Here is an 11691-nt window from a genome sequence, read left to right on the forward strand (position 1 = left end):
GACGTACACGGCTGTGAACGACACAATGGCCCTGTACCTTGCCCAGGCCAAAGCCATCATGCGCGATTTTAATGATTGTAAAGTGATACACGTCAAGCGCAGCGAAAACAAATCTGCGGATGCGTTAAGCAAGCTTGCATCACTGGCCTTCACCCACTTGGGAAAGGACATCCGCGTGGAACTCCTCGAAACACCATCAGTCCCGCACAAGGAAATTTGTGTCATCCAAACCGGTACAGAAACATGGATGACCCCAATAATAAAATACCTTGAAGCAGGAACGTTACCAGAGTCGAAGTCACAGGCAAGAAAACTACGCTGTAAAGCACTGAATTATCAGCTGGTCAATGACATCCTTTACAGACGTAACTTTCTTGGCCCATTGTTAAGATGCGTGGACAACCAAGATGCCGACTACCTCCTAAGGGAGGTTCACGAAGGCATCTGTGGAGTACACGCAGGCCCCCGCGCTGTGGTAGCCAAGCTAAACAACGCGGGATACTTCTGGCCGGGGATGCATATGGACGCGTTGGCATACATCAGAAAATGCAGATCTTGCCAGCTTTACGCACCCAACACGCATCGCCCGAAAAATGAACTTGTTCCTGTCACTTCCTCGTGGCCATTTCAGAAGTGGGCCATTGACGTGACAGGCCCATTTCCTACAGCAGCTGGGAATGTTCAGTTCCTAGTGGTAGCCATTGACTACTTCACCAAATGGATAGAAGCGAAACCTTTAGCCCAAACAACCGCAAAGCATATCAAAAAATTTATTTGGGAATTTATTATTTGTCGTTTTGGACTTCCACAGAATTTGGTAAGCGATAATGGCACCAACTTTGCTGACAAGAAGCTACAGCAGTGGCTGAAAGAACTTCAAATCACCCACACCTTTACCTCAGTGGCACACCCGCAAGGTAACGGTGAGGTGGAAAGAGCAAATAAAAGCATCGTCGAAGGCATAAAGAGAAGACTCTTGGAACATAGATCCGGTTGGGTGGACGAGCTTCCACACGTCCTTTGGGCAAACAGAACGCTGAAGAAGACCAGTACGGGAGAAACCCCGTTCAGTCTCACTTATGGCACTGAAGCCATGATCCCAGTCGAAATCGGTTTACCCTCACCAAGGGTCTTAATCCAACCAGGAGACAATGATGCGGAAAGACGGTTAGACCTTATGCTAACCGAAGAGCGCAGAGACTTAGCCGCCGTGCGTGAAGAAAACTACAAACGACAAATGCAAAAATACTACAACACGCGGGTAAAACTCTGCAATTTCAATGAAGGAGACTACATACTGCGTAACAACGAGGCTTCGAACCAACAACGCCCAGGAAAGTTGGCCCCGATTTGGGAAGGGCCATACGTTATCAAAGAAGTTCTGGGAAAGGGCGCATACCGGCTCGAAAGGCTCGATGGCACTCCCATCCCTAGAACATGGAATGGAGCTCAATTACGCAAATGTTATATGTAGATCAATTCCAACTTGTAAAGAAAAGGCCTAGAGCCACTTCTAATGGAAATGATTCTCCTTTCATGATGTATTGATAGCTTGTAACCTATGAACTTCCCTTACGGGAAGAAGTAGTTGCGTGTGGAAGGCGGCAATACCCGCATAAACACAACGCCAAAATGTTAAAAAGTTCTAAGGAAAACCTACACGCAGGTCAGATGTAGGTAAAGTTTAGCCATCCTTGTAAGTGCAAGTGACGGTCTTACCCGCACAATCACAAACAAGGAAGCCAAACTTAACTTACCATCTACCACGTTAAAAGGTTAACTTATGAACACTTAAAAAAGGATAAGAAAAACCTACACGCAGGTCAGATATAGGTCTAAAGTTAAAGCCATCCTACTAAGTGCAAGTGACGGTTGCACCCGCACAATCACGAAAGAGGAAGCGAAAACTTTAGTCCATTATCAACCACGTTCAAAGGTTTAACTTAATGCCTTAGAAATTTCGAAAAGAAAAACCTACACGCAGGTCAAATAGAGGGTAAAGATTAGCCATCCTACCAAATGCAAGTGACGGTTTTACCCGCACATTCACGAAGGAGGAGGCGAAACTTTAACCCATCATCAACCACGTTCAAAGGTCCTTATTCTAAACACTTGGAAAATTGCTAATTCAAACTAAGTATGCAAGTCATAAGTTTATAAAGCAAGGAACCCAAGGAAGGAAATAACAATCTTATACGCAAAAAGATTAATATTTCACAATCTATTACAAGAAATCTATACAAAGCCAAGTCTATCCTAGCAGTGGGAAAAGATCTTCAGGATCAGGCTTCAGGGCCACCTCCGCTTGAACCAGCACCGTCAGAGCGCGGCTGCCCGAGGAAAGCCTTAAGGATGTTTAGGCCATCATCAGCAGCAGCAGCTTCATTCACCTTCTCCACCACTGGATGCGGGAAGGAAGCGTACTGGTTCACAGCTTGGTCATAAGCAGCTTCAGTATTAACATTGAATAAAGGGAAGTTGGAGGGCGGAAAGCCTCTCTCAGCAAACCCTAGACCAAGCAGGAAGCCAGTCTTCTCCCCATCCTCATGAGAAGCGTTGAGGGCTGCGCTCATCGCATCGTCATAAGAGGTCTCTGAAAGGACCCGACGCACAACCTACAAAAGAATACAAATTAGAACATTTTCTAATTACGAGCGGAAAGCGTAAAGAAAAAGATAAAGATACCTGAGGCAACGCTTCTCGAAGCAGCCATTGGAGGGTAGCTTGACTTTCTTTGTAAGCACGTTCGGTTCCGCTCTTATCAAGGTTGGCAAGTTGAACTTCCTTGGCGGCAGCCTCTTCGACGCTTTTGAGTTTCCTTTCAGTGCGGTCAAGCACCCCCCTCTGGTCAAGGATCTCCTGCAGCTTCTTGGCATCTTCCATTGCCAAGGCGTCATGAGCATGCTGAAGAGCCTTTAATTTGCATTTAAGCTGCTCATTCTCTTCGCGAAGCGGCTCAGCAACAGCTTCAGCCTTGGCAGCCCTCTCAGTTGAGTTTCGCGCAGTCTCCTTGGCCAGCCGAAGCTGTTCATTCACAGCTTGAGCAGCCTTAGAGCGGGCCTCGAGTCGCGCCTGGACTTCAACCTCAAGGGCCTTGAATGCCTTCTCCTTCTCGGCTGCGGCAACGGCCAACTGCCGGTTCTCCTCCCGAAGAGCCCGCGCTTCAGATACATCTTTGGCGCGAGCTGCTTTTAACTTGTCGTTTTCACGACAAAGCAGCTCGACGCGGGGCTGCGTCTGGGCCTGGAGAACCCGAAGCTCATTGGTTAGCCTACCCTCTTGGTAGCTAGCCATGGCTTCCCCCAACGCACCATGAGGAGCAGCGTGGCGAGCCCAGTCCACGCACTCCACAGGGGTACGAAGGGTTGTTCCTCGGCGTATGTTCCATCTTGGAACATACACTTCATTGGAATCCGACACTGCAAAAGAAACAAAGGCAGTTAGGAAAAGATGATAAAAATATACAAAGGAAAAAGAACCCTACGTACCTGTAGGGTCAATAACAGGCCGATAGCCGCCAAACCCATCACCTGAACCTAAAGGAAATCCATCCAACAGGTCAGGTAGACGGGAAGGTGGCATAGATCGGCGGGAAGCCCGGCGCGTACCTGATGGTCCGGCCATCGGTGCCGGTGGCGCAGGTATAGTGGCAGCCGCTGTGGTAGCCATTGTTGGCGCCACCTCCTCAGCAACAGTAACCGCCGGCTCCGTGAAAGATGCTGTAAAAATCGCACTCACGGCCGGCGGAGACAACTTCTCAGCTGGAACAGCCTCAGGAAGGCTGGAACCAGCGGAAGCAGGCACAGACGCCTGGGTCGACGCCTCGGGAAGGCTGACCGAGCCTTCCCTCATTGGCGGGGGAATACTTGCTCCAACTCCACCCTGGAATGCGTCAACATCCACACCTGCACAAGCAAAAGTGTTAGAAAAATTTATTTGAAACAACAAATCTAGACAAGAATTATGGGGGCACTTACGGGGTTTCTTGAGCTTGAACGTACGGACGAGCGGGGGCGAACCCGATGGAGCCGGCCTCTTGACACCGGTAACCGTCGTCGTCGCTGCCTCCCCGGAGGTAACAGCTACAGCCTCCGGAGCGGTGGTCTCCTCACCACCGGGCTTCCCCGCCACCTCTGCATTATCTGACTCCGAGTCAGATAGGACTACCGGGTCGGCCGTAGAGGCCACCTTCTCCTTGCCTTTCCCGACGGCAGCCTTTTTCTTCCGCACCAGTGGAGGACCTTCTGCGGATTCCTCAGAAGAAGAAATGTCAACTCCAGCAGCAGGCACAGCATTGAGAGGTTCAGGATAGAAGATAGGCTTACCTGGCCGTCGGTGGCTCAGGATCTCTTGGCCTGGCGGGTAAACCTCCACGAACCGACCCGCGGTCTGCTCTAAGATGGGCAACTCGTTCTCGTCCAGAGCACGAGTACCCATCCGCGCAGGACCATCTTCCTCCCGCGGATTCAGGAGCGACTGAAGATCGTTACCCTCTGAAATCAACAAGAAAGTTAGAAAAAATCATAGTCAGCAAAAAGAAACAAGACATACCATAAGGGACAGAGTTCGAACCATATTCGAGGACGATCGGAACCTTATCCGCATTCGCCGCCTTCCACACCCGGCTCATCCCCAGCATCACCATCGCCGACTCCGGAAAACGGAAAACCGGAGACTGGACCCGGGATATCTTCGAGAACCATTCCGCCTCCTCATAATTGAGGGCGGGAAGGTTCGGAAGCGCCTGGCCATTCTTGAACTTCATAGCGATGGGGATGGCGCGAGCGGATATGAAGAAGAACTCTCTCCTCCATGAGCGAAGACTCCGCTCGGTGGTACAAATCTTTAAACCCTTGATACGGGTTGTAAGAGTGTACCACCCTTGGATGCACCTCCATGTATAGAAGGTCATCAGGCGGTCAACGAGGGGCTCAAAGCCCAGTATCCGGCACACCCACTCAAAGTGCCGGACCTTGGCAATGGCCATGGGGTGCACCTCTGTCAGGTGCACACCGTGCCTCTCTAGGACACGGTACACAAACTTTGTCAACGGAAACCTAAGGTTCCCGTAGACAAAGAATGCAGCATAAACCCCGATCTTGCCACTAGGGGCATCGTACACAGTATGGTGGGGCTCAGGAAACTCAGGCTCGAGAGACTCGAGCATGAACTTCCTGACGATATACTGGTACAGCTCGACAGGAAGAGAACACTGGCATTCGCCAGCAGTCTTCTGATCATCAGCATCGTGAGAAGACATGGTGGAAGAAAGAAGAGATTTCAGAGTAATGCTTTACTGAAAAGAGAAATTCGCCGGAAATTACCGGAGAAGAAGAGATGAAAGTGGAAAGTGTGAATTGCAAATAACCCTCTCCCCCTTTATATAGTAATCGCAATTAATGCAATGAAATTAATACGGAAGAGAGAGAAGTCAAAGGTGCAATGAAATTATGACACGTGGCAAAGGCAAGCTGGCAACAGCTGTCAAAAGGACGTGTGCCAGAGATTTCGCGGCTACGCGCCCGGAATCCCGTGCCCACGCGCCTGAAAAAGCAACTGGAATGACCACATAATGTCATGTCGCCATAACTTCTGGCACGTCCTGACACAGTCAGAAGAAACCGTCGCACGACGTTTGAGGTATTGGGTTGTTATCCATCCACCAACTCTTCAAATTTCAAAATTTAAAAAATTTTTTGAAGACTAAGGTTCAAAAAAGTATGCGGGAAAATACCCCTTACCTTGGCAAACAAGTAACCATAAGCCGGGTGTGGGTACAGTGTAAAGGCAAAACCCTTCACATACCTAACACCCGCAGGGAATTGAAGCCAAAATATTTGGCAACCAAGTAACCATAAGACGGGTGCGGGTACAGCGTAAAGGCAAAACCCTTCACATACCTAGCACCCGCAGGGAATGGACGCCAGGGATACCTTGGAAGTAAAGTAACCATAAGACGGATGCAGGTACAGTGTAAAGGCAAAACCCTTCACATACCTAGCACCCGCTGAGAATTGAAACCAGGAAGGATCTTCTGGGCAATGCTTGTGAAAACGGAAATAATATCCCCGCATAGCGGGAACATCGAGTACTACGTTGTTTGAGGCTCCAAGATGGAATTGGTGGTTTAAACATAATTGATCACTATGTTCAAAAAACTACCAGAACCACAGGGAGAATCCGCACAACTAAGACTCAATGCTCCTGACTTGCGAGGAGGTTACAGACCTACCCGCATCATACCCAAAGACCAAGCAGGAAACTCGGGAATTTCTGCAAGTGACAAGGACTTCCGCGGGAAGAACCCCCATGGAAAACCTTACAAAAACCCCTTTTCAAAACCCTTTGCTTAAGTCCAAAAGTTCACCTCACTTTATTAGACATTCGTGAAAAGAACATTGGACTGGGGGGACTTGAAGAGGTAGGTCCCAGCAGGGCTCAGTTGGTCCCGCATGACTCACCTTGAACAGGGATGTCTGCGCAAAGACCATCTACTCCCGCAGGACCCACCATGCTCAGAGAAGCCTACGCGCAGTATGCAAGCTGCATACGCAGGGAAAAGCCTCCCAATGGTAAAGTAACCCGCCTGTTCCCGCAGTTGCGGATACAAGCCATCAGGGAAGGCTACCCGCACAGCATAGCTACACGCATAAGGCTTAACACTTACAAATATTCAGTGTCACCTGAAAGAATGAGCAGAGGCGGGAGGGGGAAAACTCCCGCCAAAATGGGCCAGTCTGTATGGAGGATCTTTTGCGTGATACCTGACGAGGTAAAGACAAAAGATCTGACCAAGAATGCGACAGCTCACTGACAGCAGCGTGACAGACAGCACGCCACAGCACTGTGACCAATAGCCGCCGCCTGCCCACCAACTCCTGCCAGACCACGTGCCTAGCCTGCAGTTGGTAGAAGATGAAGAGTGCACGGCACGCCTGCTCTGTGTTAGCCGCTACCTATCCACCACTCACAGGTAGGGCACGTGCATAGGTTACAGTTGGTAGCGTGTTGGGCCGGCTAAACCCCTTGGAAACCCACCTTCGGCTATAAAAGACAGCAAATGGTATTATCATTTCATCATCTACTATCTCGTATAACTTACTTGATAATTGCTCTAATAGTATTCATATACTTTTATATTTAAAGAGTAATATAGACTGATTCTCACGCCGGAGGGTGGTCACAAGGAGGAACCCCCCCCTTCTCAGTGACGAGCTTACGGTGTCTGTTTTGCAGGTTCCTTGAAGTACAACTTACTCTGCTGGACCTAACCTTCGTGGGAAACATTACTTAGCCCCCAGATTACCCATAATCTGCCCGGGGTCACTTAGTGTTTCTTCAGTACCATATTACAAAATTTAGATAACCACAATAAAAGCTTGTAGGGCATTTTGTGTAATTTATTGAAACTTAAGGGTTATCATATTAAAAAGTTGTGCGGTTAATTGAGTAATTAATGAAACCTTATGGTTACCATTGGAAAAATATTGTGAAGTTTTGTGTAAATAAATAAAAGTTTGAGGGTTCCATACTTAAAAGTTCCAGGGGTTAGTTGTATAATTAAATAAAACTTGAGAAAACCAAATGTAAGCAAGGGATTATGTTATAACAGAAAGTACACTTTTTTTATGATGGATAATAAGTAATTTAGTCCATTAATTTTGAAAATAAATGGTTGAGATTATTTTATAAGTGAAATCAAATGGTAGATAAGAGGAATGACATAATAGAGATAACATATTTATTGATTTTCTCTCTTCACTTGCAAGACATATTTTAATTTCAACATTATTTTAAAACGTACATAACTTTTTTGTACGACATTTAAAAAAATCACCATAATAATGAGTGTTTTTTATCTTTTATATGAGTAACATATTGCTATATAAATAAAATTAGTGGGGGCTTTACAAATTATGTTTTAGAACATTGTGTTTTGTATCAAATTGTGTTTTTCATTGTATTTTTTACATTTCATAATGTTTTTCCATTTTGCTGTTTCCGGCGACGACTAATTTTCTGTGACTTTCCAACAAAAATTCCCGGCAACTTTCCATCTAAGAGTTCTGACAACTTTTCCAGAGAAAAATTCCGACCTTTCCGGTAAAAGTTCCCGGCAACTTTTCGTTGAAATTTCCAATGAAATTTTCCTGTCAACTTTTTTGTCGAGATGGTGGCGGTGGGTGATAATTGTGGTGCCGGTGGGCGGGTGGAGTGTGGGTGATTGTAAAAGACGAGTAAAGACGTAAGCAGGGTTTGTGATTAAATTAAACTAGTTGGTAGACCCCCGCATTGCGGGGGCTTATGCCATAATAACGTAAGTTAAAGGCATCAATTCAAAGGAGTCACACATTAATTGTTGAGAATCACATTATCAATTACAAGAGCATACTAACATGGTGAAAGCAGAAGAAAGTGGAATTTTGACAAGATTACTTAGGTAAAAGAAATACGTGAGTATTAATCCCAATAGGTAAATGAAAATATGAGATTGGAAACAGTTGGTTAACTAATGGTATGAAATACATAACCCAATGTACAACTCACAATGCAGTTGGCACAACACAATCTTTGAAATTGTTATATATATATATATATAATAGATTTTAAATTTAAATTAAGTGAGTTTCAAAATTTAAGTGGTAGTATCAAAATGTTCTACTTGCTAGCCCTACTAGAAAAATCACCTAACCTTGTAAATAGATACGTGGGCTTAGCATATTAATAAAGCTTTTGTTAGAAGAAATTTAAAAGTGATAAATTTTATCCTTTCTAATTAGAAAAAGACACGTGATATTGAAAATTCAATTTTTGACCCAATCAATTCAAGATATGAAGTCAAGAATGAATTCATATTTTTATCAAGTGAAACCAAACACCCTAACTTCCCAAAACACAAATAAAACACCAATACAAAGATCAAAAGTTCACCTAAAAAAAATTATTAGAACTGGAACGAAATCTTTATTCTCAAACAGCTCTTAGGCTACAATTACACAAGACTAATCATAAAATGAGACTTATGTACAATTCAGAGGTGAACATTAATACCATCCATCTCTAAAAACAGACTTGCTATATACAGAACGCGCATTTGGATCAACATAACTCGATCTCAAAAACCTTCGATCTCGAAATTTCAAATGTATTTTCAAATGTAGGGATTAATATGTGAAGTGTAATCTCGAATTCCAGCGCCTTCCCAACCCATCCACTCTTCCCACATGTCCCAATCCGGATCGTCCATCCCCCTCATCGGCTCGTCTATCCCTGCATCCGATGGTCCATACATATCCATCTCGCTCACACTTGTTTCGTCTCTCAAATTACTCATCACCGTCTGCAAATCATCCACAAAAATACCAGTTCACAACTTGTTAATCTTCCTCAAATTTCAATAATTTCAATTTTAGAGAAAAGTCGGATTCTACTAATCTAAACTATCTAAACTATAAATTAATTTAACTACTGGTATACCTAACTTTCACTTCGTTGGAAGAAGTGGCCCGATAACAGAAGTAGCATAATGGTCATTGCTTTCTATTTTTACTCAGTTTCGCTAATAATTGAGGATCTGTTGAATTTCAAGTAGTAAGTTTCACCAATAAGATACGGAGACTTGCTTCACATTTGGAATTGCACAAAAAAGACTATTTATCTCAGAGAGGTCTGCGGAAAATTTTGGGAAAACGTCAACGGTTGTTGGCTTATTTGTCAAAACAAAATAGAGCGCGTTATAAAGAATTAATAGGGCGGTTGGATATTCGAGAGAGAAAAAGTCGTTAATTTGAAGTAACTTTCACTTTCTTTAGCAAAAGTGGCCCCAATAACATAAGTAACATAATCGTCATTACTTTCTATTTTTTTTCGACTTCACTAATAATAATTAACCTACTGCCATACCTAAGGCTGAGGGGTGTGGGGGGGCTTTAGTGGGGGCTCCAACCAATAATATTATGACGTGTGGCAGAGAGAGAAACTGGATAAGGGGGTTGTTGGAGCCCCCGTTGGAGCCCTGGCCCCTGGTGTGGAGGGGCTCCAGCAGGGGCTCCAGCGAAATTTTTTTTTTTTATTTTTTTATAAATATATTCAAACAACGACATTTTTTTGTGTTAGTTTTGAGAGGATTTTAGGAGGAAAGGTGTATAATTGTGAAATGAAGTATATTTTATAAAGGTATATATTTATAATTTAAGAAAATATATTTTTTTTAATTTAATATGAGCTCAACGGCTCTTTTCCGTAAACCTATATAGAAAATATATTTTTTTTTGTTTTTTTCGGCTCCGAACAGTCCAAAATACCTCAAAAGGTGTGCTGCTCTCTCTCTTCTCCCGCTAACCAGCTCACGCCTGCATTGTTTTTCGCGTTAGCGCCCCGTTAGCGCCCCCGTTAGCGCCCCGGTGGTGTGGTGTTAGCGCCGGGGGGCGCGAGCGGAGGGGCTCTAGCGCCCCCGTTGAAGCCCCACACCCCTAAGCCTAACTTTCACTTTCTTTAGCGAAAGTGACCCCGATTGTAACATAATCGTTATTACTTTCTATTTACTTTCTATTTTTACTCGATTTCGCTAATAATTTAACTACCGGCATACCTAACTTTCACTTTCTTTAGCAAAAGTGGCCCCGATAACAGAAGTAACATAATCGTCGTTACATTCTATTTTTTCTTGATTTCGCTAATAATAATTCTTACTGATTAACCTTAGATTTTGGCACGATTATAAGCTAAATAAGTAAATAACAAAATATACAAGCAAAAACCATGGATTAAAAATTTATAATTATTAAAAAAGTGAAACATGTTACCTAGCAATAAATCATAATTATTTGGATTATTAATATTTAATTTACCTTTTAACAATGCAAAGTTAAGATTCCTAGATCTACAAAGCATCTATTCATAAAATCACAATTTAAACATCAAAATTCGATATTTATAGGATTTAAAGATTGCTTACATCATAAGCTTCATTGATTTCATGAAACTGAACAACGCAATTACTTCCTCTGCACACATCCGGATGATACTGCAAATTAATCAAAAACCCAACATCAATAAACAATAATCATAACAAATTGACCCATCAATCAACCAATTAAATATTTATTTACAGATTCATTACCTTCAACGCCAACTGTCTAAACGCCTTCTTAACCTCGGATTCAGAAGCACCGGGTCGAATACTCAACGTCTTATACGGGTCCGACGTAACCGGACTCGTGGATACACACGTCACCCAAACCCTAAACCTCCGATCCGCCTTCTTCTTGTGCGAATTCTTCAATTTACCCCACGAATTTGATGATGACGTGGAGGATGACACGCATCCGTTGATCATTGCAGCCGCACTCGCCATGATTTGATCTGGGTTTCTTCTGATTTGAATATTGAAGAATTATTATTTATGATATGAATATGATGAATAATGGGATTATTTGGATGGAAGATATAGGCGAAGAGAGTGTGTGTTAAGGTGTTGTGTGTGAGAGAGAAAGTGAGAAAAGGCCGGTCCTTATCTGTTATGATGATGGATGGATGACGTGTCAATTAGTGTTTTGTGGTGGACATGGCTTATCGCTTCAGTCCTAGTCAGATTAATGCTTCGGATATCGGAATCTTTTTTTTATATTTCTACATTGAGTCCTTTAGCTCACACATATTTTACGCTTTACGTCTTCATCTTTGGGAAAT

The 11691-nt window shown here is 43.9% G+C and overlaps 1 protein-coding gene across 1 annotated transcript; it reads right to left on the reverse strand.

Annotated features, from left to right (window-relative positions):
- Positions 1-9150: 9150 nt before the first annotated feature.
- On the reverse strand, positions 9151-11395 carry LOC143581682 (chaperone protein dnaJ 8, chloroplastic-like). The gene is made up of 3 exons (XM_077064411.1): positions 11123-11395; positions 10958-11026; positions 9151-9340 (listed from the first exon to the last, which is right to left on the reverse strand). Exons 1-3 carry the CDS (start codon positions 11354-11356, stop codon positions 9152-9154), a joined length of 492 nt encoding a protein of 163 aa, XP_076920526.1. The 5' UTR covers positions 11357-11395; the 3' UTR covers position 9151.
- Between the last annotated feature and the right edge of the window lie 296 nt (positions 11396-11691).

The sequence above is a fragment of the Bidens hawaiensis genome, unplaced genomic scaffold, assembly GCF_021521415.1.
Source record: "Bidens hawaiensis isolate Kalapana, Puna unplaced genomic scaffold, B.hawaiensis_p1.1 tig00031140_1, whole genome shotgun sequence".
Taxonomy (NCBI): domain Eukaryota; kingdom Viridiplantae; phylum Streptophyta; class Magnoliopsida; order Asterales; family Asteraceae; genus Bidens; species Bidens hawaiensis.